The sequence below is a fragment of the Lampetra fluviatilis genome, chromosome 30, assembly GCF_964198595.1.
Source record: "Lampetra fluviatilis chromosome 30, kcLamFluv1.1, whole genome shotgun sequence".
Classification (NCBI taxonomy): Eukaryota; Metazoa; Chordata; class Hyperoartia; order Petromyzontiformes; family Petromyzontidae; genus Lampetra; species Lampetra fluviatilis.
The window spans coordinates 7665228-7692312 of NC_136304.1; the positions used below are offsets into that span (position 1 = coordinate 7665228).

The following is a 27085-nucleotide window of genomic DNA, read 5'->3' on the forward strand; positions in this document are numbered from 1 at the left end:
CCAATGGATTCCTTCCCATGCTGCATTCACAGAGTCCGTGACGGATTTTTTTTTATTTGTGTATTTGTTTGGTTTCTCGTCATCAAGCCGAGGTGGCATCCAATCAGAGGAGGTCACTTAGGCGTACACACGGCACACCGATGATGAGGCATGCGCTACCTCGCGTGGACGTTTATTTATTTATTCGTGATGAAATTGCGACGCAGACAAAGTGCAACTTCCTAAAGTTGCAATGTAACACAATCTACATTTAAATAGCGTCTAAGTGCAACTCTCATCTCCAGATGCACGTGAACACAAATGGGGTCTCAAGTACTGACTTGAATAAGGACAGCAACAGAGTTTCAACCGCACCAATTTCAAGCGGAATTCCAGACCCCAGGAGCAGCAGTCGAGATGGAGAGACCTCCCATAAAATGTTGCAAATTAAAATAAAAAAGCAGCATGTTGAAAAATAACATTTTCATCAACTCTTGTACGTATTAATAAAAAAACAACATCCACATGCCAACAAATGAAATTCTTGTTCGATTCAGATACCCTCGTTTGTAAAAATGACTAAAGTGACGATATTGCAAACATTGTTTTTATTTCCATGCACATCCTGGAAAAGGCCCTCCAACAAAGAAAAGACCTTCGAATGTTTCTCTTCTGCGTGTCGGTTTACTTCCAGCGCGCTTCCGTGACGATCAAAATGTTGATGGCGCAATGAGCGCCGAGTAATGACATTTCCGCGGCAGGGATTGCGGGTGGAAAGGTTGAACCCTCGGGCACTGGTGCACACGGTCACGGGATTTTCCGTAAACAAAATCCCGTTCGAATTAAAACGACACGGAAAAATACTCGGCATTTTGCCGGGGCGGCGTGTTCATTTCATTATCTTGCTCTTCTAATTTTGGGGGGGCGAATGCCAACGCGAGAACCATTACCGCGGTGCGTCGCGCGTCGCTCCCAAGTCGGAACGTTATTGAAATGGGTGAGACCGTAATAAACTAATCCCAACTTTTAATGCCGATTAAGCCATTTGAATGCGCCGTCTTAGCACGGGATCCAAACGGCAAGCACGCTCGCCCGCGATTGTTAACGGTCACCTGCATTTTAACGTAATTGCCTAAATTAATGCCAGGATTATATGCAGACACGTTCTAATTGGGAGAAGGGGGGAGAAAAAAAAAGGCCGATTAATTTATATGCAAATGAAACCGATAAAACGGTAAGGCGGACTAGTTATATCTTAAAATACTGCCCCTGAGCCTCGTAATCAGAGAAACCTTGGCTTGGCTGACCTTCATAAGCTGGCACCTTTTGCTAAATTGGAAAAGAACGATCAGCTCTGACAGCCGGCAGTCGCTGGACGGTGGAGAAACGGTGGGTGGGTTTGTCTGCCAAGGAGCCACGGCGATTATCAAATTTGACTTCGTTACCTGCCCACGGCAGGCGGGCAGCATCGCGAGCCCTCGCTGATCGTGACGCCGCCGTCCTTACGAACGGAGCGAGCGATGACCGGAACAAAAGGTCAATTTCCGGCGATTTCCATGGAAGCTTTTCACGTAGACGTGTGCCATACTAATGTGGATTTTTTTTTACAAATAGCCTTGCGATGTGGTTTGCTTTCAAGTAACAGCTAGTTGTTGGGATATGCAGCGGACGTGTAGCCTTGATGCGTTTTCATAGATGTCTCGCCATCATTTTGAGAACGGCGTTCCAAAATAGCAGCTTGCGGTCTCTGTACGTACGGTCTTGACAAAAACGTTTTAAAACTGCCAAGGTAAGGTGTTTGTTTTGTAAATAACATCGCTTTAAGTAGAATGGTCAGCAAAAAAAAGTCAAGCGACTGAGCCAGGTGATGGAAGGACAGCTGCTCGCCCCTGAATGTCGAGGTTCGCAGTTCGCAAACCCAACGATTTCCTGATTTGTCATTTAATGAGCGAATTTAACCAAGTATTTATTTACGGCACTGATTGGCGTCTTTGCTGGGTTTTTTTTTTGCGCAGCCACATGTTTGCATGTGTATAGGTGGAACTTCCGTTCGAACCGTAGACAGCACTTCGCGTTAACTGGATTGCTATTCATTTATAAGCGCTGCATGTCTCGTTTGCCCACGGCACAAGCGAGCCATGAAGCACAACCGCCATATGCTGTCCGGTGCGAGTTTGGGTTGCGACGCGCGTCGTTTCTGCCCTATGTCCGACGTTTTGCTCCACGTGCTGGGAGCTTCTGCAGGAACTAAGCCAATTTCCATTCAACTTTAGTTCCTGAAAAAAAAAAACCTTCCAGTAAAATGTTGAACATCGCGAACGGAAGTCGAAGATTTCAGCTCGCGGACGAAGCTCCCGGCACTTGGGAGAGAAAAGTCGGACATCGTGCCGAACGACAAGCGGCATGACCCAAAAAAGAAAACCATCGGAGAACTGTACGGCAGCGTGACCGGTACATCCTGAGCGGCAGTGCAAGCCCGGTTCGTTTCATTTTCCCATCCTGCTCCTTCTAAACGCAGCGGTGTGTCTTGGTGCCGGCATGCAAGGTGTGCTAGAGGGCCCCCCTTGAGCTGCTGCTGCTGCTGCTGCTGCTGTTGCTGCTGCGATGAGAGGCTCCCCACCTGGGTCCAGGCCGTCGGCCTGCGAGGAGGAGGAGGCCGTGCTGGCCGCGTCCTCCGCGGCCCCCAGGGCGCTCTGCGAGGGGGTGCCGGGCCCAGACGGCAGCTTCATGCCCAGCTGCTCCGCCAGCTCCCCGCGGTCCGCGGGGTGCACGTACTCAAACGCGCTGCTGCCAGCCATCTCCACCTATGCACGCACGCATGCACACAAGACAAAGATCCAGCATGTAGCATTTAACGGAGTGTTGGGGCAAGTGCTGTCAGCCAGAATCACCTACGAAGGCCGGCACGGCACACGATGAGGTGAGCAGTCAATACCACATGCGGCCACCTTTGCCTCCCTAATACTGATGTTTACACACCACATCAGGTAGTAATTTAAAGCTGGGTCTACTGAGGACTAGTCAGATATTCATCACCGATGTGGCAACCGAGATTGGGTGGCCGGGCTCATAAAGCGCAGTGTGTTAACCACTACTCCACTGCTCCCCACCTACAAAGACAAAGATATCCACCACCACAGGCGTACACGCGTAGTGCCACACGCTAACCACCATGCACAGCATATGCGATTTGAGCGAATCGCATTGCCGGTGAAAGAGCAGCAGGCAGGCTTGAGCCGAACGAGTCGCTTGACGGCGCGATGGCCTCGGCGGTCGAGACTCACGACGGAGTGGCAGCCAAAGGAGGTAGCGTGCCCAAGGAGGCATTCAGCGCAAGACGGGGTGATAAGATTGGCTCGGTGCACAGGAGTCAGACGGATTGTACTCGTGGGAATGTGATAGGAGTGGATAAGATCATGGCTGATCATGATAATGAACAGGTTAATGAAAAATGGAAATGAACCCATTTGTCATTGCGTCAATTGACCGAAGGGGCAACGTTTCGGGAATTGAACTCAGGTCACCGGGTTCGTGGTGCGGTGCGCTAACGACCGCGCCGCCGCAGCCTATCACGAAGTGAAATACACAATAACAAATACACATGTACAGCTCCCCCCGCACTCGTCGGTTAAATTACGTGTAATTTATTAAGCAAGTTCAGAGCCCGCTGAGATTAATTTTCTAGTTGGCAAAGGGTTTATTAAAAATCTGCGGTTTAATTACGGGCAATTTTAATGTGCCAGGCACGGGGCTATGACGCGCGGACACATTGGCCTGCTCGGGGGTCGCGGGGTGAAGCGGCGCGTTTCAATAACACGAACCGCGGCTTCAACAATGCAATCACCATCCAGTTTATGTCAGATCAGGGGGACACCCTTCTCATTGGAAAATAGACTAATACACTATTAATAAAACCGCTCAATGTTGCGCTGATTAGATTAGTTTCCACTTTAGAATAGACGAGAGTGTGCCCCGTAGCGATCTCAAGCGCTAAGTGCCGAGGGTCCCTCCGGTGGTGCCGTGCTCGACGGCCCCCCGCACCGCTGCGCCTGCCGCGCTCCGTCTCCGCGCCGCCCTTGCCGCGGTGGACCTGCCGCGCGGGCGCTCTCTCGGCGGGACGATGCCGACCTGATGTGCCCATGGTGGTGGCACGGCGTCAGTGGACGTCCCGCACGGAGCGCTGGGAGTGTAGGCAAGGCTTTGCTTGCCACTGGTGGTAGTGGCAGTGGCGGTGGTGGCGGTGGTGGCGGTGGTAGCAGTGGCGGTGGTGCTGGGAGTGGTGGTGGCAGTGATGGCGATGGTGGCAGTGGTCATGCTGGTGGCAGTGTTGGCGGTGGTGGCGGTGGTGGTGGTGGTGGCGGTGGTAGCAGTGACGGTGGTGCTGGCAGCGGTGGTGGCAGTGATGGCGATGGTGGCAGTGGTCATGCTGGTAGCAGTGCTGGCGGTGGTGGCGGTGGTGGCGGTGGTGATGGCAAAGAGTATTCCCATGGAATGTCACCTCGTGCGATAATTGACAGACTCTGCTTTATTAGTGCGGCGATCATGATCGATCATGATCGCCACACCAATAATTAGTGAGCGATAATCATCGCTCACTAATTAACCGCTCGATTACAATTACAGTATACACACACACATTAAGAAACGTGTCAGAGTGACTCCTTGATTAAAAGGCATCGTGGTCAATGCCACTCGCAACCCTTAACCAGCAGTGGAAAATGCAACATTCCTATGACAAAAGCCAGCCTAGGCACGGCAAACGTTGATAAGCACCGTAGCGTTGCTACCTGCGTGCTTTTTTAAAAGACCATTTAGAGTCCACTTGGTGCGTCTTTTGAGAATGGATGTTTTTATTCGCCTGTCCTTCACAGTGGGCTAATGGATGATGTAAAGTCACACTTATCACGACAGAGGCACTACAGGCGCTGCTGGGTACACATTTGCGTAACTCCGTGCTGGTGGCCATTCCAAGAAAATGAATGTGGATGTAAACAATATCATTCTTCTTAATCATATTTGTGTTGTTCCCCCCCCGCCCCCCCCCCCCACTAATATTACCATGTTTCATTAACAGACACACATCAGCAAGCGCACACACACACGCACGCACAAATATGCATTCCCAACATCTGCTTTATAAATGCGTGGCCACCACAAACGAATATAGTGGCTGACTCATACATACGATTCACACGGCTAATCGCTACATCGTATGCAGAAGGGACGGCTGTTCATTCTGGTTTGTTTTAGCAAAGACAAAGATCCCCCCTCCAGCCTTTAACAGACTGTTAGGGGCAAGTGCTAATTATGCGAGCACCTATTAAGGCTGGAATGGTACACGGAACTATATAAATATTTTTATTTTAAGAGGTGAGGCCCACTGAGTTAGTTATTTTTCAGAAGTGACTTGGCCACAAATGATAGCTCAACGAAGTAGCTTCTCACGTGGAAATGTATAGCAGACAAATACTCTAAATGCAAGTTTCTAAACACGAGGGGGTGGGTGGGCAGCACCACGCCCGACCGCCTTTGTCTCCCCTGTAGCAATGTTTACATACTGCACCAGGTACTCATTTGAGACTGAGTCGACCAAGGGGAGGCCCAGGGCCTATTCAGATAATCGTTACTGGTGTTGGCCATGAGCGGAAATCAAATATGGGTATCCAGCAGAGGTGGGACAAAGTCATTGTTATGCAAGTCCAAGTCGAGTCGCAAGTCATCAAATTCATGACTCGAGTCTGACTCGAGTCCAAGTCACATGACTCGAGTCCACATCTCATAGGTGGGACAAAGTCATTGTTATGCAAGTCCAAGTCGAGTCGCAAGTCATCAAATTCATGACTCGAGTCTGACTCGAGTCCAAGTCACATGACTCGAGTCCACATCTCATAGGTGGGACAAAGTCATTGTTATGCAAGTTCAAGTCGAGTCGCAAGTCATCAAATTCATGACTCGAGTCTGACTCGAGTCCAAGTCACATGACTCGAGTCCACATCTCATAGGTGGGACAAAGTCATTGTTATGCAAGTCCAAGTCGAGTCGCAAGTCATCAAATTCATGACTCGAGTCTGACTCGAGTCCAAGTCACATGACTGGAGTCCACATCTCATAGGTGGGACAAAGTCATTGTTATGCAAGTCCAAGTCGAGTCGCAAGTCATCAAATTCATGACTCGAGTCTGACTCGAGTCCAAGTCACATTACTCGAGTCCACATCTCATAGGTGGGACAAAGTCATTGTTATGCAAGTCCAAGTCGAGTCGCAAGTCATCAAATTCATGACTCGAGTCTGACTCGAGTCCAAGTCACATGACTCGAGTCCACATCTCATAGGTGGGACAAAGTCATTGTTATGCAAGTCCAAGTCGAGTCGCAAGTCATCAAATTCATGACTCGAGTCTGACTCGAGTCCAAGTCACATGACTCGAGTCCACACCTCTGGTATCCAGGTTCGTAGTGCAGCACGCTATCCGCTACTACACTATCGCTCCCCATGTCCACGCGCATACAAGTCCAAACACGCGCACATATGTATCCACATGCATGTGTAAATGTGTACGTGTATACGCATACACGTACACAAGCTAATATATTTGCAGGCACACACACATTGTACGTGTTTGGCTCGGACCTGAGAGCACAGACATGCGCGGGTCGATCTGTTGAATCTCATCAGCACGCACGCACATCACGCACCACACACTCACAATTTTTTCCACGTTAGGTGAAACTAAAATGCAATTGCAGAGTGCGGCAATGCTTACATGGGTGTTCGTCTTTGAGAGCCAATTTCAATAGTAATGTGAAAAGGCCAAGGTTTAATTATATCCACAGGAATATGATTTTTCTGGCAATCAAGTCTGGACTCTGGAAACACTGCCGATCGCATTATCACATGTCACATAAACAGGGCCCTGTAATGTTACCGCATAAATAAAATTACGTTCATATATTTTTACATGTGTATGCAGAAAAGCACAATCCTGCATTAAAACATTAATACTGCAGCAGCATGCTATTACTTTTCCCTTTTTGTTAATGCCGTATTTTTATAGTGTGGCTATGATCCATCACACAATGGCAGTGGAATGGCAATGATATAATTACAATTTATAGAGGCATTTTCATTGCACCAACCTAGGCGCTGAAAATTTTACCTGTAAACATTTTTAAAAATAAAAGTGTTTTTACAATATGCAATATGTTTACAAAATATGACCAATTAATTGCACTGAAATAAACAATACATCATCATATACAACTGTAAATAACATATATGGAGTGCTGCATTCCGAACTGTTATTGCATGTTTATCAAACCCATGCCTGCCGTGTCAGGCTACAAACCAGGCGCACAAGAGGATTCTTCAGAAACTAAGGTTCAAGCCTGGTTAGTACATTTACAGGCTTGCTTGGCATTGCAGGTGTGGGGCTGTTATCTGACCAGCACTCCTAAACTATGACATTTAGATGATTCAGAGTGACATTTAGATCATTGCACCGCACAGGAAGCATGCATTTATTAAAAAGTCTGAAGTTTTCCAAATACTCAAATGGTGTGGCCTCTACGAGTGAGTGAAGCTACTAGTTCAAGCAAGGGGGTTTTCATGTTAGCACGTGTACACGCGTGTTCGTGTCTGCATCCTCTTTGGCTGGATAGAGCTATGCAGGCTGGGATTGGCGCAGGTTACAGAACAGATGGGCCGATGTGAACCAGGAGAAGGCGAGTGGATTTCCAGATGACTGGTACCGACGGTGACGAGGTCTGCCTCTCTGTGGAGGAGGCCAATTCAAAGATGCTGCTGGATAACTGTCAGTGATGGGAACTGGAGGAGCGATGCGCACAACAACGATCGGAGCGTCGGGCGACTGAAACACAGCGAGGCGGTGATGCTGTGGGGAGTGTGAGTAATCCCGGTTAACTCGTAACATCTGTGTCTGCCACGTGACCTTCTGCCAGTGAGCATTCGCCACTTCACGTGGTCTCCAAATTCGGCACAAGGGTGGCCGTGACATCAGGGCCACTTTGCGTTTAAAGGCTGTCGCTGTCATCATCATCATCGAGTGAGTGAGTGAGTGCATGTGTTGTGTCTTGTTTTATCACAATGGGTATTATTTTAAACGTACAATGATAAAACTCCACAATTGTTCATTCGAGTGCTTTCAGGAGCCTAAAATCAAATACTCGTTATTATGGCTTTAATCAATACAAGCAGCCAGTGTTATCACTGTGTTTTCAGGTAAATCTAAGAGCACATTAATTTTACTTACATGCAATTACAATTTTGGCCGTGAAACTGCAGTTAAAAAAATATCCCGTGTTGTTTTATTAGGTGCACGTTATTTACAGATATTGTGTTGCATTAATGAATCATTTATAACGTAGCCTCCTTCAGCTCCTATATTAAAGTCATTTAATTTGTTGTAATAAATCTGGCTTCAAACATTTCCACCAAATGGAAGGAAAGGCGCATCATATTTATGACATATTCTTAAAACGATGATACATTTTGCCCGTATGATTATTTCTGGGTCTGCTGATGATGGACGAGTCTCAAGCACTGATTGGTCACTGGCTCTCGATGCACACGTCACATTTTTCGTGTAGCAACCGAACCTTTATGGAACATATTTTTTTTGCCAACCCACGTGCCAATAGAGGCCGCTACTACATTCACTGAAATAGAGAAAAGAAAAAAAAATAGTTAATTGAATCAATTTGCTGCCCCGATTCGTGACAACTCATTGAATCGCAAAGGCGCGAGTCGTTAGAGCCCCCGTAGCAAGCATCTGTTGCCCAATCGCATTAGGGAGGGTCTGATCGGCTCCCAGTGAAGCGTGGAAACTGCACTGCAGTGTCCATGGAACGGACAAAAAAGCTCAAACACATTCCATCAGTAATACCGTGGCCCTAAAAAAAAGACATAATAGGCGATGTTTCGGGCAACGGGCCTTCTGCATAGCACAAGGCCAGAGAGATAACAGTGCGAGACTGCACTTTACACTGCGGGGGCCCCGATGGCAAGAAATGAAACCTTCAGGGATGTTTCCAGGCGAATAGTCTCAAATTGGGGTACGAATTGCTTCCCGTGAACAGACATCGAGCTGCAGACGAATGCCCTCCGAAAATCTCAAATGTACGCGTGAACTGATTTGTATTCAAAGTGAAATCGTGAAAAGTTGCCGAACGCATAAAACGCCGGGGCAAGCGCGGCTGCCGTTTCGCTCCTCGCTGGAAGCGCCCAGCGCCTCCTGTCCCGTTTGTTGTTGTTAATTCCTGCACCGCCGAGCCCACTCGATTGCATTCACGCTTTGATTTTTTGGGAGGCGGCGGCGGGGGGCGGGCGGCGGGGGAGATATTTATTTTTTAAATATAAAAAAAAACACGGAATCTATTTTACAGCCTCGTAGCTTGCTGCATTGAAGATCCCGTTGTGCGGAATTGCCGCGGTCAAATTAACCATCCGCACCACAAAGAATATTCCCCAGTACTTACAAGAGCGCTCTTAAAATTAATGTTCTACTGCGCTAACGATCGCGCCGGTAAAACAAAAAACCGTGCACGTATGAAGGGCCAAATGTTTCTCATGCGTCTCACAGAGCCGTGGGTTTAACCGCTCACTTTCTCGGGCCCCACTGCGCTCCCGCCAACCACAACCCCCACCCGCCGCTTCTGCCTGCTCCCGCACCTTCCGCACGCTCCTCCCGCGTGCGATTCCCCTCCTGCAACCGCGGACTTCTGTCGGAGCCCCCCCAGGGTCAGCTTTTGCTCAGCGGGAGGTCGATTCTTCTCATCTACCGCCCTTGGGGTTTGGATCTCCATGCCCTCAGCCATCTGTGCTGTTGACTCCCCATCCCTATTCAAGTCCAGGCCTAAGACCCGCTGCCTCTTTTCCTCTGCATATGGCCAACAAACAAATGTAATAAATAAGCCTCCTCTCTCCGCGACGCTCATGTCCCACTGCTCTCGGCATTGCTCTGGGTAGCGTCGTGAGGTGTGGTTGCAGCGAGATGGCGTGTACGTTGTGCTCGGATTGTGGTGGTTGTGCTTAAAGCAGGTGAGAGCCAGCGAAGAGAACGTCTACATTGCAGGGGAAACTTGGAGAAAAGTCTTGAGAGAAATACCTGGTGCCAGAGTAAATCATAAAATATGCATTGCTGGCATCTCCTATCGGTGTCATACCTGCACCGTTTCATCTCAAGGTTCCATGTGTCAAGTGCCAGACAGACTGACTTCGTGAGTCGATGCTCGCAAGATTGTGACTCCATTGTTTTTCGTGTGTGTAACAACACTATTGTTAACGATGCTCCTTGTGATAGACCCACAATGTGTGCAAGGCTGCTGGGAGCGCTTTGCATGCTATACTCTTCTCAGCCATTCTGTCAATCCACTGCTGGATGGAGTCCTCCCATGCCGCGTCAGTCGTGCGGTTTTTTGTTGTTGTTGTTGTTGTTCTTGAACTTACTGCACCACGCTTGTTGGTGAATGGAAGGCCCTTGCCACTGACGTCAGTCCGCACTCACCAGCATAGTGAAGTATGGCGAGACAACCCTCACGACCGACGTGGTGTGGGCAGGCACTTCGTCAAGCAGTGGAGTGACTGGTGCTTTGCCATTTTACTTTTCTTAAATCTATTTTATAATGGCACTGTCGTGATTATTCTCCAAAAGATATCATTCGTATGTGAGGTGGTCAGCAGACGGCAATGCAGCAATGTATTCTTGAATCTCTCTGTGCGGAGCTTCGAGTGCGAACACCTTGCTAATTGTGTGTTTTCTGCAGGTTCTACAATTTCCTCCTACAAACCAAACACTTAATGATGGAATTGGCCATACTTCCCGCATGCAGGAGCCTCCCGCATGGAATATTGTAATGGTTGTTTTTTAATTATCATTATTAGTATAATAAGAAAGAAAAACAACTCAAAACATTCGTAAATAACACGCTTGCGCCTTAAAATAAAAACAATTAATGAAAAAAAAACAGGTGACATTTTCAGGCAACTGACCTCCGTCATAGCCCGTCGAGAGGCCAGAAGACAGACAGTGGACGCCATGGGGCCTGATGAGAATTACATTTAATATGTTTTTTTTTCCTCATCAGTTTTAAAGAGGCACGTGAACATTTAAATCACAGTAGCTTTTGGGTAACAGACAAACACTGCAGTAATCTAAAAGTATTGCTCCTAAACTAAATACTTAAAAAAATAAGCACAATTATAAAAGTCATTGTGGGAATATTTGTTCTTGGCACAATCCACTTTGCAATATACATTGAAACAGGACCTCAGTTATCGCATTGTATCTCCTTGGATTTGCCCCACGCGAAGCTTGCGAGCGAAGTTGCAAGGGCAGGATGAGTCCCAGCAGTTAGTTCTGACTTTGTGATAGGCAGTGACGCACAGAAGAGAATAGCAGCAATGATCTAGTTGCCCTTGTCACGGAGCTTCACTGAGCGAGGGGCAGTCCACGATAAGTAAAAATATACTGGACGTGTGACCCTGAAAGTGTGACAATTAATTGTGGCCCACGTTGATACGCCGGTCGCTGCCACACTGTGGTTGGACATAGACCTCCATCTACACTGCTATCGGTAGGAGTTCAATGCTTAAAGATGCAATTAATCAAATCCCAACGTTACCATAATCTGCAAATATAAATAATGATTAAATAATCTATAGCCTTCTGTCAATCCACTGCTGGATGAAGGCCTCTCCACACCACATCGAGCGTCAGAATCACCGCACAATTTACACCGCTACCATTCCCACAAACCGCGTCCTTGAGGCCCGAGGAGGACGAAGGGGGGCGGGGGGGGGCAGGAGGCAAGACCGAGAGCGAGTTCACGGACCAAAGAAAAGCCCTCCAAGATATACGGACATTTCCATATTCCAGGGGCAATTTAAAACGCAAAATTAAAATAGCGCGGCCATGCCGGAGATACGCTTGCAGCAGGACGCGGCGTAATAAAGCGGTGGGGCAGATAGGCATCGCGGAGAGAGGGGGGGGGGAAACACGTGAATATGGGTGAGAACACACACGTGGGGGGGGGGGGGCACCGCCGATTGGTCGTGGCGGAATGGAAGTGGGAATAAGAAGAAGCGACGGCGGCTGCGGCGTTCGCCACTGAGCGCCGGCCGGGTTCGCACGGCACGGAGAGCGAATCGAGGCGTGTCGATACGCTCACCGGGGAGGACGTGAAACACCGAGGTGGCGAGCGCGCGCCCAGCATCGGTCGCTTTTCGCGGAGAGATTTTGTCGAACTGATGAAACTGAAATCGCGTGCAAAAAAGTTAATGTGCCCGTTAATACAGCAACATAAGCTGTGAGTTTGTTCCAGGCTGCTGCACAGCTCCACTCTCAAGGTCGACGCATGACTAATGTGAAGTACTAATCTATAATTGCATCTGATGTGCAGTTAATTGATTTTATGAGGTATTTTATCAATTACCTTAATTTCATTATTTATAAGTCATTATCATGCCACAAAAAATGTATTTGTCACCAGCTAAAAAAGAAACCCATGATGGTCACTTCCAAGTTGCATTTTAATATATTGACATTACCCCCCCCCCCTCCCCCCCCTCTAAACTGCACATTGGTTGCACCCTTTACTGCTCCCTCTCTTTAGATCAGTGGCCTTAAATCTACATCGCCTCGTATATATACAGAATATGAATTCATACAGAGCCAGAGTTCCAGACGCCACATATCACAGGCCGCTATAACTGTATAACCGGTGTCACATTCACTATAAGGAGTAATCCGCACGGGATCTTTGGGTGCGAGGGCAACAGCTGGCTCGAGAGGGCTTCTTTTCAGCGCAAATTTAAATCGACCATCGGTCAAGGAGGATTTCATCAACCATTCATCGAAATGTTTCATCGTCAGTCATGGCCAATCCACTGCTGGATGAAGGCATCCCCAAGTCAGAGCCACCCCTCACGAAACTGCAATGTATTACTCCACCCCGCACCTGCACACAAACCCACTTCACCGCTCCGTCTCTTTGGCAGAGGGCTTCTCAGATCCGTTCCATTCCCTCGCTGCCACTCTGTTATTTTTCTCGGTCCCCCATCGTCCATCGTCCATTCGAGCAACGTGTCCTGCTCAAGACCACTTCTGTTAATTATGTCCTTTAAATCCACAAGGTCCTCTTTCTGTCTCTAAACGTGTTCAACGTTTAAATCCTTTTGATTAATATTTTTAAAACCACGTCCTTTCCACAGAACACCCAAACAACAGCAGACATCGTATTTTAAACTCTGATGAATTGTATTTCAGTGTCACTTACCTGCTATAAAGCAAGGGTCAGAAACAAGGACATTGAAAAAGAACATTTAATAAATATGTTAAAAGCACAAAGAAGCGCAAGGCGCTCTATGCTTGGAACACGTGGTGGATTAGAGAACTTATGCAAAATTTAATGACATTAAAGACATATTGAGGAAAGAAGGGTAATTGGCTTTGGGAAGGTCGCGTTTCTAGAAGGAACAATGGCCGCCGGTGGGCAAAACTAATGACAGAGCGGCAGCCAAAGGAGGGAAATGCGGCCGAGAGGAGATGGAGCAACGCAATCGGCTCTTGCGTAGGGGCCGGCTGGATCATTGCATCGCGAGACCATGAGAGATAACGATGGCTTGTTGGAGGCCTTCGTCCAGAAGTTGATAGATCATGGCCGACGACGCTCTGAAGAGGGTGCCCGCCTTTCATGACTGTGTGGTTCGCCACGTGTTGGCTACGCAATGTCGCACGTGTGTGTGTCTTGTGTGCACAAAAAACAGTAGCACTGGTACTTGCCTGAGATAGGCCCAGGTAGATGGAGACGGTCTCAGATATGTACAGAAACCTCCCGTCAAAGTTGAGCGTGAAAACAAATCCGTCCAATGACTGTAAACAAAAACAGATGACATCACCTTCATGAGTCCACGAATTAAGAATGCGATAAACAATAATTCTAATCTTGACTTAAAGCTTTCGTGACTGCAGGAATTAATATACCGGCATTCCTGAAGATTTTCGGTGAAGTCACGTAGATAGGTTCAAAGAAAATATGAACGACATTTATTTATTTACCGAGGAAACTTGAGCGTCAAGGCTCTTTTTCAAGATTATTTTCAGTGAATGGGTGACGAGTGACCTCACGTGACAGCAAACCGGAGAAACCCAGTGGCAAGCCAGCACGCATGGCGTGAATGTCACAGCCTCACACGTACACCACCCGGTGTTCCCATGCAGTCTCCCCTCCAGGTACTAACCAGACTCAAAATCCTGCTGACCGTCGGGCACATTTACGGCGATTTGGTCGGAGGTATTACCGCGTGTGAACCACGGCAAACAAAAAAAACAATAATGGAATTGTGCTGCGTACATAGAGGGCCTCAAATATTAACAGAGATTACGAAAAGTTTAAGCTTGTGAGTAACTAAAATTCAAGATGACATTTCTGAACAAGACGAGTGCTTCTCTACCCCCTTTCTCGACAAGGCCCTTTGGGATTTTCTGCCTAAATATGGAGAGGCTGATCAGCCTTGAGGCAGCATTGACATTCCGCTGAACAAGGTGATAATTGGAGCCACTGGCCCCAGCGATTCGAACCCAGTTAACCCTTGTAAACACACGCAAGCCGAAACCCCGGGCGCTGCACGAGCCACCTCTCCAGCCGTCGCTGGCATTTAGGCTGCCAGAGCATTACCATATAAAACACTTGCATTGATTAATGCGAGCTGCAAAAAAAAAAACGAGTCCCGTGAAGCACCAGACTCCACTGCTTCTAAACAACCCGAGGGTGTGCGTCTGAAGATGAAGCCCCGTGTCCCACCCCCACATGCCGTATGAGCTCACCTGCAGTATCTGGCTGCCCAGGTGCTCCTCAAACACCTCCGTCGCAAGCTCTTTTGGGATTTGTCCACACTGATTGCCCATGCCTGTAATATATATATGTACACACGCACAAGCACGTATTAATAAACGGCACAGATAGATCAGGCGTTTAGCCTCGTGGACCAATTCAAATCTGACACCTCGAAACGATGAGTGAATCCATCACAACGGCAAGACGTCTGCAGGTCGGCAACAGAGTAAATTCAACAGCACACAACCACGCGCACGCAAGGCATGATGGGAGCCGTGCGCTGTAAATTCTAGCCTTCAAGGGCTAAAGTGCCATTAGCGAGCACCTATCAAGGCCGGAGCGATGCAACGAGGGGGTTGTGTGGTCAGCACCGTGCCCAGCTACTAATGTCTGCCCAGGTGGTCACAGATAGCCGGGGTGAATTGCATCGAATGCTAAGCTATGCTGGGTCAAATTAGTCTCGTGCGTGTTTGTCTTGGCCTATCTCTACCACCTGCCATGGAGGTTTCTATTTTACCTACAAGGATTATTTCTCGCTACAGAGGAGGGGTTTCAGCCAGGGTCTATAACGTTGCCTTTCATAATCAACGTTTTTGGGTTTAGATCGCGTTATTTATAAATGTGTCGTAACCTTCCACCACCCGACACGGCCAATCAGTAAAAATGTGTCACGTTGACAAAAGACAAATAGTTCACTGCTTTAGCCCACCGCTGTGTTGAAGCCACAACATTTACAATTTGAGTACGACGTTTCGCTGGTAATTGCATCCAGCATCATCGGGCAATTCGCCAGGGTTACGACACATTTATAAATAACGCGATCTAAATCCAAAAACGTTGATTATGAATAACATTGGTCGCGAAAGCCTACGTGTTAAACGTTGCCTTTCTAGGGCGACAGGGACGCGCAGTGGTAGCACTCGTACGTGATAGCAACATTCCAGACTCGAGTGCCCTTCTGGGTGTATGTTCTTCCCTTGTTCTTCATGGGTTTTCTCCGGGTTCTCCGACTTACTCTCATAGCTAAGAACATACGTCACTGGTGTTGGCCAAACATCCCAATGCAGGACCCTCCTGTGAAAGAGTCTTCAAACTCAGCATGGCCTCCCTTTATAAAAGAAGTAATCGTTATTATTGTAAGTAAGAATTATTATCTTCTTGGTTCTTTCGGTAAAGTCACGCAGAAGGGAAGGAATAAAATAATAAAAATAAAACTTAATAAAATAAGAATTATTATACAAGAAATTGGTACCCTGCTCCATCAAGACCCGACCATTTTATGTACACGTTGCCCTGCCTCATATTTTAATGTTTGATTCCTAAAAAAAAATGCAATTTGCACAATATTTCACTATGCTTAACTGAACAGGGGATATGCGGCCAAATTGGATATGATAATCGCGTGTTTAATTATAATGGTGGCAATACAGAAATATGCGGATGACAATTATGAAAAAGGAAAGAGTTTTTAATGAGGAATTTTTCTAAATAAATTTAAGGGCAGGACCGTTTCAGTGTGCACACAATGGCAATGCCACGTGTAATCACGCCGGCACAATTCAACCGTTTGATTGGAAGGACATTGTTGTAATACCTGGACGTTCGGCTCCTGTTCTGTAATCCATCACTGCTAATTTATCACGTAATTAACTTTGAAATGTGAACGCAACATGCGGAGCAGGTGTAAGTCACACAGCTGTACAAGATTTTTTTTAATTTACAACTGCTCAGCGAAACCTCGGAAAAAATATAATCCAATTTGTTTTCATCAAGCAATACATTTCTTCACGGTTATTTTGAGATGGCTTAATGGTTCAGCTAACTTTTAACGGCGTGGGCATGCAGAGAGCAAGGCAAACGAATATTCCACTTGTGTTTTTGTATCTTTCACACATTGTTCCAAATAAGTGCATTATTGACTTTAGCCGAGCGGAGCTGTTTGCACACTTTGAGTCATTTTTGAAAATTGATTTTGCATTTTATGCTGAAGGACGACGCGGTGTTCCCTCAATTGTTTTCAGATCGGACGAGCTGTCACAATTTATGGCTCTTTAGCAGGTTATTGATGTCATAAACAAACGCCCCAGACGACACAAATGGAGCGGTTAGGGCATTTAAAGCCAGTACATTGCCCCCTCCCCAGCACTCTAGCGCTGGCAATAATTTTCAGCGGTGATCAAGGCCTTTGAAGGGCGCTCGGACGAAATAACGATGCTCTTTCCCTCTCACAGTGAAGCACTATGTTGTGCAGGGGAAGAGAGTAATTTCTAATCAGCCCTTGGCAGTGTTGCTGTGTTTTGTATCTCATTATTGTTTCATTGTCGACTGTCGCAAACTTTTAAAATGTGACATGAGTGACCAAGCCTGGCATTTTTGAGCACATGTGTGTACGTGCAAGTGGCACGCGATGTAATTGGCAAATGTGGCTTGTTTTTTTTTAATTAACCCTGCCTCCGGGACATCAGATTGGCAATGATTTAAATAAATAATAATATTTTATGCATAACGAGCGAGTGTATTAAGCAGCACTGGGGGAAAAAGTACAATTTACATTCAGACGCAAACCTGTCTGGCCAAAGCGGCGAGGAAATCTGCCGCAAGCCAGCGTGCGGGAAGATCGCCGGGGAGAGGTGCGGACTTGCGCGCATCCATCACAATGCACGTTAGCGATGAACCCAAAAGGGGGTAAAGCGTAATACCGTGTACACAAACCTTGAAATCCGTCATTAATCACGGGAGGCGCTACGCCATTCCTCGCCGGCGCGCAGGCACGCGCGGACACTCGCCGCACACACAGCGGCGCCTTTGCGCACGTGTCTGCTGTTTTACGATGGGCTGAGGCCAGCCCCGGCTGCTCTAAATTGGCTGAGGGATTGCGCATGTGTGGTCGATGCTGGGGGTTTGATTTAAACATAACCCAGGGCAGCCTCCGGGCACTACAGTAAGCCTTCTCTCCCTGCGGTTGGAACAGGTTGAGGAGACGGAGCAGCTTCCTTCCAAGTGCATAAAGCTGAATCGCAATTAAACAGATATCCCAGGATATGTGGCGGGCTGAGCCAAGGTGCTTGAGCCAGCAAAGCCCTCCATGATGGAACCTCATTAGCTACAAACAGATTCTGAAATTGGCGTTTATGGGCATCATGAAAGCTGTGGCGTGTGTACTCGGAATGCATCTTGCCAACAAATCCACGGAGGCATTCAGAAATTGAAAATATGAAGCTAACACCTGCTTTCATTTTTAATATTGTTTTGGTACCATTGAATTCAATTCAGGGGCAATTGATTTTTTTAAATCCGAGATAAAGATTAGTGTGGAAATTGGGAAAATTCGGAATTGGAAAATGTGATTTAATAGTGTGCATAAGTTGATGTGGGAATATTTATGGAGGGGAAAAAATCACTCATAAGCTATGCTAATGTTTGATCGGATCATTTTTTTTTTTTACAAAAAACATACGGTAAACATCAAATTCAAGCGATTGAGTGAGCTGCAGTTCATCTCAACAGACTAAACGCGGACCACTCCTCTCACAGTACAATTATACAATGTGGCAGAAAGACGATGCACAGAAACGGTGGCATAGTTTAGCTTGCCCTCAACTCCATTGTTCGGTACTCACCATTCTGCATTGGGCACAATGGAAAAATGTTTTTCCTCAATTATTTATTTTCCCGTCCGTGTAACATGGTGCTTGGGAAGGGAGCCATTCTAAGTCCTGGCAATGCTCCCATCCAGTTTGTAGGAATCAAAAGCACATTGTGGCACCTTAATAGCGCATCCCTAATCCTAGAGGGATGACATTCCATTATCACTCTTTGTCCCGGCAAGAAACACCCTGCGGACCGCACGGTGGCTTCTGCTCTGCAGAGAGACTATCCCGAAAGGATGCCACGTGCCTGGCAGAGATATCCGACACTCGCGGGATTTCATTTTGAGAAATTTCATTTTCTGCTTCATTCTTCAGGATCCCGGGTCTGGCCGATATGCACACAGAGAACCCCCCGGACCAAGCGGCGATGCAACGCTTCTCGCCCGGCTGCCAAAGAAGGTGCGGGGATTTCCTCTTGCTATGTGGAAGGGATACTGTATACACACGTCATCATAATTATTCGCCATGGTCAATCCGCTGCTGGATGAAGGCCCCCCTCACAAGCCACCACCAGGTCACCTCTCACAATCCTGCACTGTAATAATCCACTTTCAAAGCGATGTAATCACTCCATGTCTTCACATGTGGCGTCTCAGACGTATTCCATTCCACGTGTACATGTGTGTGTTTGGGCTTATTTGGCATGGAAATTGAAGCACTCGGATCCATGCAGGAATATTTGCTGGCAGTATAGTTAGAGTTTACAAACGTGTCATTTTTTTGCTCAGAAAATACATTTTGAAAGCACTAAAGTTAAGCAACCGACCGACTGAATATGAACCACAACAACAAGAGTGTTAATCAATACGGGAACACAAAAACCATTTACAACCAGGTGGGTACCCATTCATGTATTGTGTACCTCTCACTGTCGTCATCAACGCCAGGATCACCACCACCATGATTATCATTACTGTGATGATCACTGTCACCATCGCCCTCATCATCATCAGTCCTCACTCTGCTGGGTTAAACCTTCTTGATCTTGGTGCCGGAATAATGAATAATAAATAACGCATAATTAATACAAAATTTTGTATATATATAAAAAAAAACATTGTAATGTTAATAAGTATAACGTGTCATTTACCCTACATTAATGTTTCTTGTCATTTACTAAGGAGGCGGCTGTAAAAGCCATTAATTTCAAAGAGGGCTTTTTTTTGCCGCTGAAGAATGGCACGAGGCTGATAGCTTTCATGAGCTGAACATATTTAGAAGATACACTGCTTAGGTCATGGAGGTCACATTAATCAGCCATCCATTGTTTTGCTTTCGGAGGCTCAGGCATAATTGTTTAGCAGTAAAAAAGGTCATGTGACTAGACCAATTAATGTTTCCATGGTAACGATAATTATAAAGCCAATGTGGGATACTTGCCAGGGATGTCAAAATGATGGTTTACATTTTTATTCCCAAAGGACCTACAAATTTCCTTTTGTATTTACCTCTGATTATGGTCTAAGCTCAACATTCTTGGCGATATAAAGGTGGACTGTGTTTGATTAAAGAGTGGATTGTAGGAGGTGGGAACATAGCGGGTGGCCAGCTGAAGCGATTTGATGACCTGTCACGGTGCGTGGTCGTGAGTCGGTAAAAAAATATATATATATTTCCGCATTTTTTTCCTCTCTCGTTTCACTTGTTCTCGCCACGCTTAATACAGTCGCGTGTACTGCAATAGATTAAATGTAACGTGAGCATATCGTTTGCTTAAACCGCACATACCTGAGGCTTTACACGAACAATCAAATTGTGTGCATCGTGATAGCAACAATTCATGAAAAAAAAAAGAATAGGTTTTACCCTTTCTGGCAATAAAACAGGTGTTTAGATGTTCACACACCAAATAGATTCTTTTTACAAGGAATCTAATCTGCATTAACCACACACACTTGGTGTGAACATGCAAACAAACATTCTCTGATAATATATGCATTATCTTTGAAACTGATTGGCCTACACCAGAGACAGCCTTTTTATTTTTCATATTTTGATGCTGGCAAAAAAGGTCCCATGCGATAGCAACAATTTAGTTTAACGCCGAGTAGGCTTACGCGACCAATATCATCCATAATACAGATATTTTTTTTTGGGTTAGAAAGCATAAATATATAAATGTGTTGTTAAACCCGCCAACACCCGACACAACCAATTAGTAATGGGGTTTGTCACGTAAACAGAACGTGCCAATTCATCACTAATACAGCACATCGGTGTGTTGGAAAGCAAAGCCACAACATTTAAAACTGAGCACGACATTTCGCCAGTAATTACAACTGGCATCATCAGGTGGCAGTAATTACAACCGGAATCATCAGGCCGGTTGGAATTATTGGGAAAACGTCGTACTTAGATTGTAAATGTTGTGGCTTTGCTCTCCAACACACTGGTGGTGCTGTACTAGTAACGAATTGGCATGTTATGTTTACGTGACAAACCTTACTAATTGGCTGTGTCAGGTGGTGGCGGGTTTTTACGACACATGTATATGTTTACGCAATCTAACCCAAAAAACCCTGTATTATGAGCAACGATTCAATTGACAAAACGATGCAACATCGTTACGCGCATGCCATTTGCTCGGTCAAAAGCTTATGCACGTCTCACATGGCCCATCCATCCTGTCCTGCAGATTTTGTTTACAGCTGCTGAGCACAGGCACGAAGGCACGAAACGTCAAGCGACCGGCAACAAACAGCGCTGTCAAAGTTGTAATAGATAGCTTACACGTTTACTTGAATTGAGCAAGGTTATTAATGTAAGAGCATGGAAAAATAGACAATGTTCGGAGGGAATTCCAAAGGAGAGCATTGCAAGGGAAGTGGGAGAAATAGAGCTCCAGTGTGGAGTAGAATTCACGGGGAAGAGTAATCACAGTATTAGCAACATAAGACTGATAAGCAGGCGGACTGGTCGTCGACAAGCAAGTGACTGGAGTGAATTAGCGAGCATTGGATTATCAGTCACCTCAACTGTCCTATGTTGAATTCCACCAATGTTGCCCAATAGGCAATCGCGTATGCGCTGGTACAATCGTGTATATTCACCGGTACAATCACGTATTCGACGGTACAATCGCGTATTCGCTGGTAGGCGCTCCCGCTACACGGACACACACCGCTCACTCAATAGCTTCTTATACAGGCGGTGCGGCTGATCTTCCTGGAGGGGGGGGGGCGAATCGGCAGGGGGGCGCATTAAACGTCCGAGTTGCGGAGGTTGGCGGCACGCCATGAATCGAAGCGTCTTAGATGCGATTTTGGGGCCCATAAAGCTCGCGCGACTATGCCAAATAACCCTTAATGGCCCTGTTCCCGCAGTAATCCCATGTAATCGGGCCCCAACAAGGTGTTGCTTCTTAGTGGAACAGGGGAAAAAAAACCCCACAACACACAAACAGCTGTCCAAACGCTGGCCAGCTCTTACAGGCGCGACGCCGCCGTCCCGGGCACGTGACATTCGCAGGGAGGTCGACAGCAAGGGAAGGAGATTTCCCTTTTAAAGGAGCCACTGCAGAGGGAGATGGCTATTTTTTTTTTGTTGCTGGGCAGTAAAGAAGTGGGTGGCGGGCGGGGGGGGGGCCCAGGTTTTTACTCGGTAATAAATCGTGCAACCATGAAGCCACCCCTTCCCCTACGGTCCCCTATCCACCCACTCTCAACCTCCCCCCCCACCCCCCATTCCATAATCCCCACCACTACCACACCAGACACGTCGAGTCTCAAGGATCACCTTTGAGACTCATGGTTATTTCGCAATTTCCAGTGTCTCACGGCCGTGCAATGGATTCTCACTGGGTTTTTTTTGGTTCGGGTTTGAACATCATTCACTCAGCCCTATTTTAACTGCGGCGGCACCGGCAGCTGCCGATGGTGTAGGTCTTTTGTAATGCTCAGCTCCAGAAGTTTTGTCTTTACAATGACACCCTTTCTGTGAGAAACAAGTGGGGAAATAATAACTATTCAAGGTTGTTATTTCATTTACTATGGGGGAGGGGGTGTTCATTAAGTGGAACCTACTGCTGCTATGCAAACTCATTTACTAACCCCAACCCCTCTCTTTATAATCAGAATCTTTATTTATCCCGGGTAAATCCGATGAGCTATGAAGCTCTTTCCTCCAAGAGTGAACTCGCCCTTGCATTCGTGACCGTTCAATGCTTCTGCGCCTCGGTTTCTTGGTTTACCTTACATTTCTTGGGACGTCTGTCTCAGTATGTTGGGGTTTTTAAAAATCAGTTTCTAAGTCTAATAGGAAACATAAAGGGGCAGTCAGTGCCTTCTAAACACAAAAACCAAAGCACGCGCAAGACGCGTCACGAGCTAGGAGGGGCGGAGCCTCAATGAAAGAGGGTGGAGCCAAAGCAGTAAGGGGCGGGGTCTATAAACAGAGAATTGGCTGCGTCGGGTGGTGGCGGGTTTGACAACACAATTATATTTCCGAGATCTAACCCAAAAAAAGACACTTTACTACAGATAATATTGGTCGCGTAAAGCTTGCGTGTTAAACTAAACAGAAAGAGGTGGGACCTGAAGAGGAAGGAGCAGGACCTGAATATGAAACCCGAATAAGCGACCTCCAATCCACAACAGGAAGACCAGAAATCCGAAATCCCCGCGACTCTCAAAAAAACGTAGAGCAGCCATTACAACACAAAACCCCATTCTGCATTCACAGTACACGAACTTCCCTGTTGATTTCATGAAAGGAAAGCACGGAATGAAATAAGTAAGTGAAGCAGGCAGTCAAAATTAAATTCTTGCCGGTGTGGCCATAGGTCAACTAGTTGCACCTAATATCTGCAAGCGGGAAAACGGTCAAGTGGTGGGACGGAAGGAATGTATATTAAACTTCATTCGTACCGTACGTAGCCAACCGTGCCAATCGGGAGGTTCGAAATGGAATGGAGAATTGAGAGACCTCTTTTTTTTTAAAGAGCGAACAGCTTCTTGCTCTACGCACGGTCACGCACGATCGGGCACCGCGCGGGCGATTCAGCTGTGAAGCAAGAGTTTGGAATGGCGATGCCACGCACTTAAGACGAACCCCCGTCGCCCTCCCCACTCTCCATCGTTACGCTGGCTCCCGGCGATGCCATGGCGCGGGGATGCGGCGCGCCCAGCTGTGCCGAGCCAAGCAGGCGAAGCGGGTTTTTTTTGGCCAATTGTGAGATTGCGCCAGAGTTTACCAGATGGTCGCAACGTGCTCCGCATCAAGACCGCTCGTGCCCCAAGCTATCCACCTTCCTCCACACCAGCTGAGCAGGTGGCACAGCAGTCTCGTTGCAAAACTTTGCACGCAGAGAGAGTCGAGGAGGAGCAGGACTTAGGCCGAGGCAAGCGCAAGCAGCTTGCTCAGGTGCAGTGCATTACGGAGATGGCTTTGTCTCCCGTTCGGTTTCGTCTGTGCAAGCTATAATGGTTTGGTTTTGATGCGATATAAGAGAAATGATTAATATACAGTCAAGAAGTGAATATAACTTTAACCACGGTGACCCACGGGGGCATGGAGCCAGATTCCCACTGTGAAAAGCATGCATTTCAGCCTCATTTCTAATAGCAATGCTACTTTATTTTTATAGCAGTTGTACCCAAAAAGAGTGCCAAAGATCTGCGAAGTGGCATATACGTGGGATAAGCATCTCATTTCCATGTACAGGGAATTCAGGACACATTCCCCGACAGTACAAACCCAACCGTGAACAGTGGCACCTTTGGTTACATATTCACTGCTGAACGAAGGCCTTCCCACACCGTGTCAGTTATTGGGGATGTTTGACCATATTTGACCATGCTGGTCAGTGTGGATTTGCCACTAAAGTTAGCCATGGCCAGGAATCGAATTAAAGTCACCGGGTTCATAACACCACTGCTGTACCTGTCTCAAATGATCTCCGTGAATTTGGGTTGACCTCGGAGGGACCCTGGACTGGTTCAGATATCACTTGCGACCAAAGTTAGTCATGAGCAGGAATAAAACTCAGGTCACCGGGTGCATATGGCAGTGTGCAAACCACCGTGCCCTCCCACCCCCCAACTAAACGATAAACTGCATTCAGGATATTCACACACATGCACATAGTGGACCAGAGCAGCAACATCATTATATTGCCTGGCTCTTAAATGAATAGGTTTATTGATCTACTGGCTGAGTGGCGGAAGGGTGCATTTGAATGACCACATATAAGCCGGTGCAGTGGTTCACGTGGTGTGCTATGAACCTGGTGGAGTGGCGATGCAGTCATTCGCGTGCTGTGCTTTGAACCCAGTGACCCGACTTTAATTCCCGGCCTTGGCTAACATGAGTAGTGAGTGATATCTGAACCGGCCCTGCCTCCTTCCCTTTCTGTAACCCGCACTGAGCAGTGTGGTGAATTATGGTCAAACAACCCCCATGTCTGATACGTCATGGGGGAGGCCTTCATCCAGCTGTGGATTGAGAAAGCACTGTAAATTATTACGATTGAAGCTGATGGCCAAGAAGGAGCGACGTAGTGGCGGTCAAAGGATGAAGAAGATTACGTTCGCCAAAAAATAAGACGGGAGCGATGAAATCAATCTGTGAGCCGGTGTTAGGTGGAGTGCCACGTCGCAAGAACGTGAAAAATGGCCACGGCATGTGGAGGCCTTCAGCAGCGTTATTGATCGCGGCCGATCATGACGACGACGACGATGATGCCGGCGCGCGCACCCTCACCTTTAGCGGTGGTGCCGGGGTGTGAGCACTCGCGGCTCGGCTCCCAGGGGGGGTCCCCGTGCGCCGCGAAGTCGCGCATGCGGAGGTGGCTGATGGTGAGGCGCACGAGCGACGCTTTGTCCAGCTGGCCCGTGATGGCGCCCGGGAGCGGCAGCATCTTCCCCAGCTCGTAGAACTCCAGGTTCTCCTTGCCGCGGCGCGAGCGAGCCGCATCGCGAGACTTCTCTTTGCGCAGCGCCTGCAGCCTGGCCCCGCACATCGAGGGCTCCAGTTCAACTCCACTCTCCGCAGCGGTGCAGGAGCACGCCGCTGGGGTACCGGCAAAAACCCGCCGGGGCCTTATACAGGGTTCAAGCTGCGGCCTGACTCATGGGTAGAATTTTTAAAAAAAGTATTTTAGCTGGGTAATCCTTTGAGATGGAACATCTCATTTGCATGACCGTCAAGGGTAGCCTGGAAACTGGCTTTCCACCTTGGTGGATAAAATCCCCAAAAGGGTAGAAAAAAATTGGCAGAAATGTTGGTCAATTTTTGCAACCAATTTTTAATAGTACCAAAATTGGCCTTTTATTTCTAAGCATATAAAATCATGCAGATATTGTGACAATATCCCAGAAAGTCTGTAGATCTCCTCGTGGAAAAGAGGGTGAGCTGGCAAACCAGGACATTAAGGGAGACTCCATTTATAAGGGGATTTGACTATGCAAGATATGTATTGCACGGATACAAGCAAACACATAAGTGGATGGGCGGGTTTGTGTCCTTACAATAAAAAAAGTGTTAATCATAATATGCAGAGTAACAGCTTTTTTGTTGTTAATTTGTAAACCTTTTTAAAAAGCATTTCATTGCGAATTTTTCTCAAGTACTGTCCTGATCTACTGCGTGAAGAGTGTTTTTGGCATGTGAAGTAGGGATTTTGTAGTTTTTGATAGAACGTGTCAAGTATCCTTGGATGGACAGGTGGATACGTGGAGAGACACAACATTTCTTGGCCAAAGCAAAGAGGCAGGGAATCAGGTGCCATGCAAAACTTAACATTTAATCAGTACAGCATTGGAATGGATTTAGTTATTTCAATTCCTTATTGTCGTATGCCATCATTAAACCGTACAACATATATCTGTACACCTAAAACCTGTTCATAAAAAAATAACCTGCTCACTAATGTTACATTCTAAGCCTTACTCTCGTCTGTTTGAGCAGAGAATAACAAGACTTTAATATCGCAGCCACGGTGTAAGGCATTGTAAAGATACGGACGGACATTGCAAATGCTCGTTGCGGAATTGGCATTTATAAATAAACATAACAACTACGCTTGGACTGGCATCCATCCATCCCGTCGCACGAGGCAGCCTCCGCGTGCGTGCGCATACAGTAAATATCTATACAATTTACCTAGCACGGAGCAAAACTACAGCGATGTGTGTGGAGGGCTCAGTGTTTTGCTTGTGCTTAACAGAATAGAACAAATAAAAATGGAAAAGACTTGTGATTCGTAACACACCATTAAGCCTTCCAACACAGAGGCATAATCTTCTCTCCCCAGCAAAAAAAAAACCCCCACCACATCCAAGGCATTGCATCCGCACCTCCTCCTCTGCCTTTTATAAACCGCATCAATGTTTGCAATACATGCATAAAAATGCCGTGCTGCCAATGAGGGGCACCACATATTAATGGCGTGTTAAAAATTTCTCATTATTTTGTAGTTAGGGTTTTCATTTACTCGTGATAACGGTTTTTCTAAAAGCAGCCATGCCTCAGTGAATGCTTGCAAGTTTTCCCCCAATAAGTTTGCATTTAAATTGAGGCTTAAATGTCATCATATTAATATATTTTTTTAGCAAGGAATGGGCTTTTATTTATTTATAATACAGTAATGTATGCATTTTTTTAGAC

The 27085-nt window shown here is 46.9% G+C and overlaps 1 protein-coding gene across 1 annotated transcript in view; it reads right to left on the bottom strand.

Annotated features, from left to right (window-relative positions):
• The window catches only part of LOC144943321 (neuronal PAS domain-containing protein 3-like), a 90035-nt gene that overhangs the window by 11730 nt on the left and 51220 nt on the right, over window positions 1–27085 (bottom strand). Inside the window, exons 2-5 of the mRNA XM_078870696.1 lie at window positions 25181–25425; window positions 14822–14904; window positions 13778–13867; window positions 2600–2783 (exon numbers count right to left, since the gene is read on the bottom strand). Coding sequence (XP_078726822.1) covers window positions 2600–2783; window positions 13778–13867; window positions 14822–14904; window positions 25181–25425 — 602 coding nt within the window. The remainder of the gene's footprint in view (window positions 1–2599; window positions 2784–13777; window positions 13868–14821; window positions 14905–25180; window positions 25426–27085) is intronic.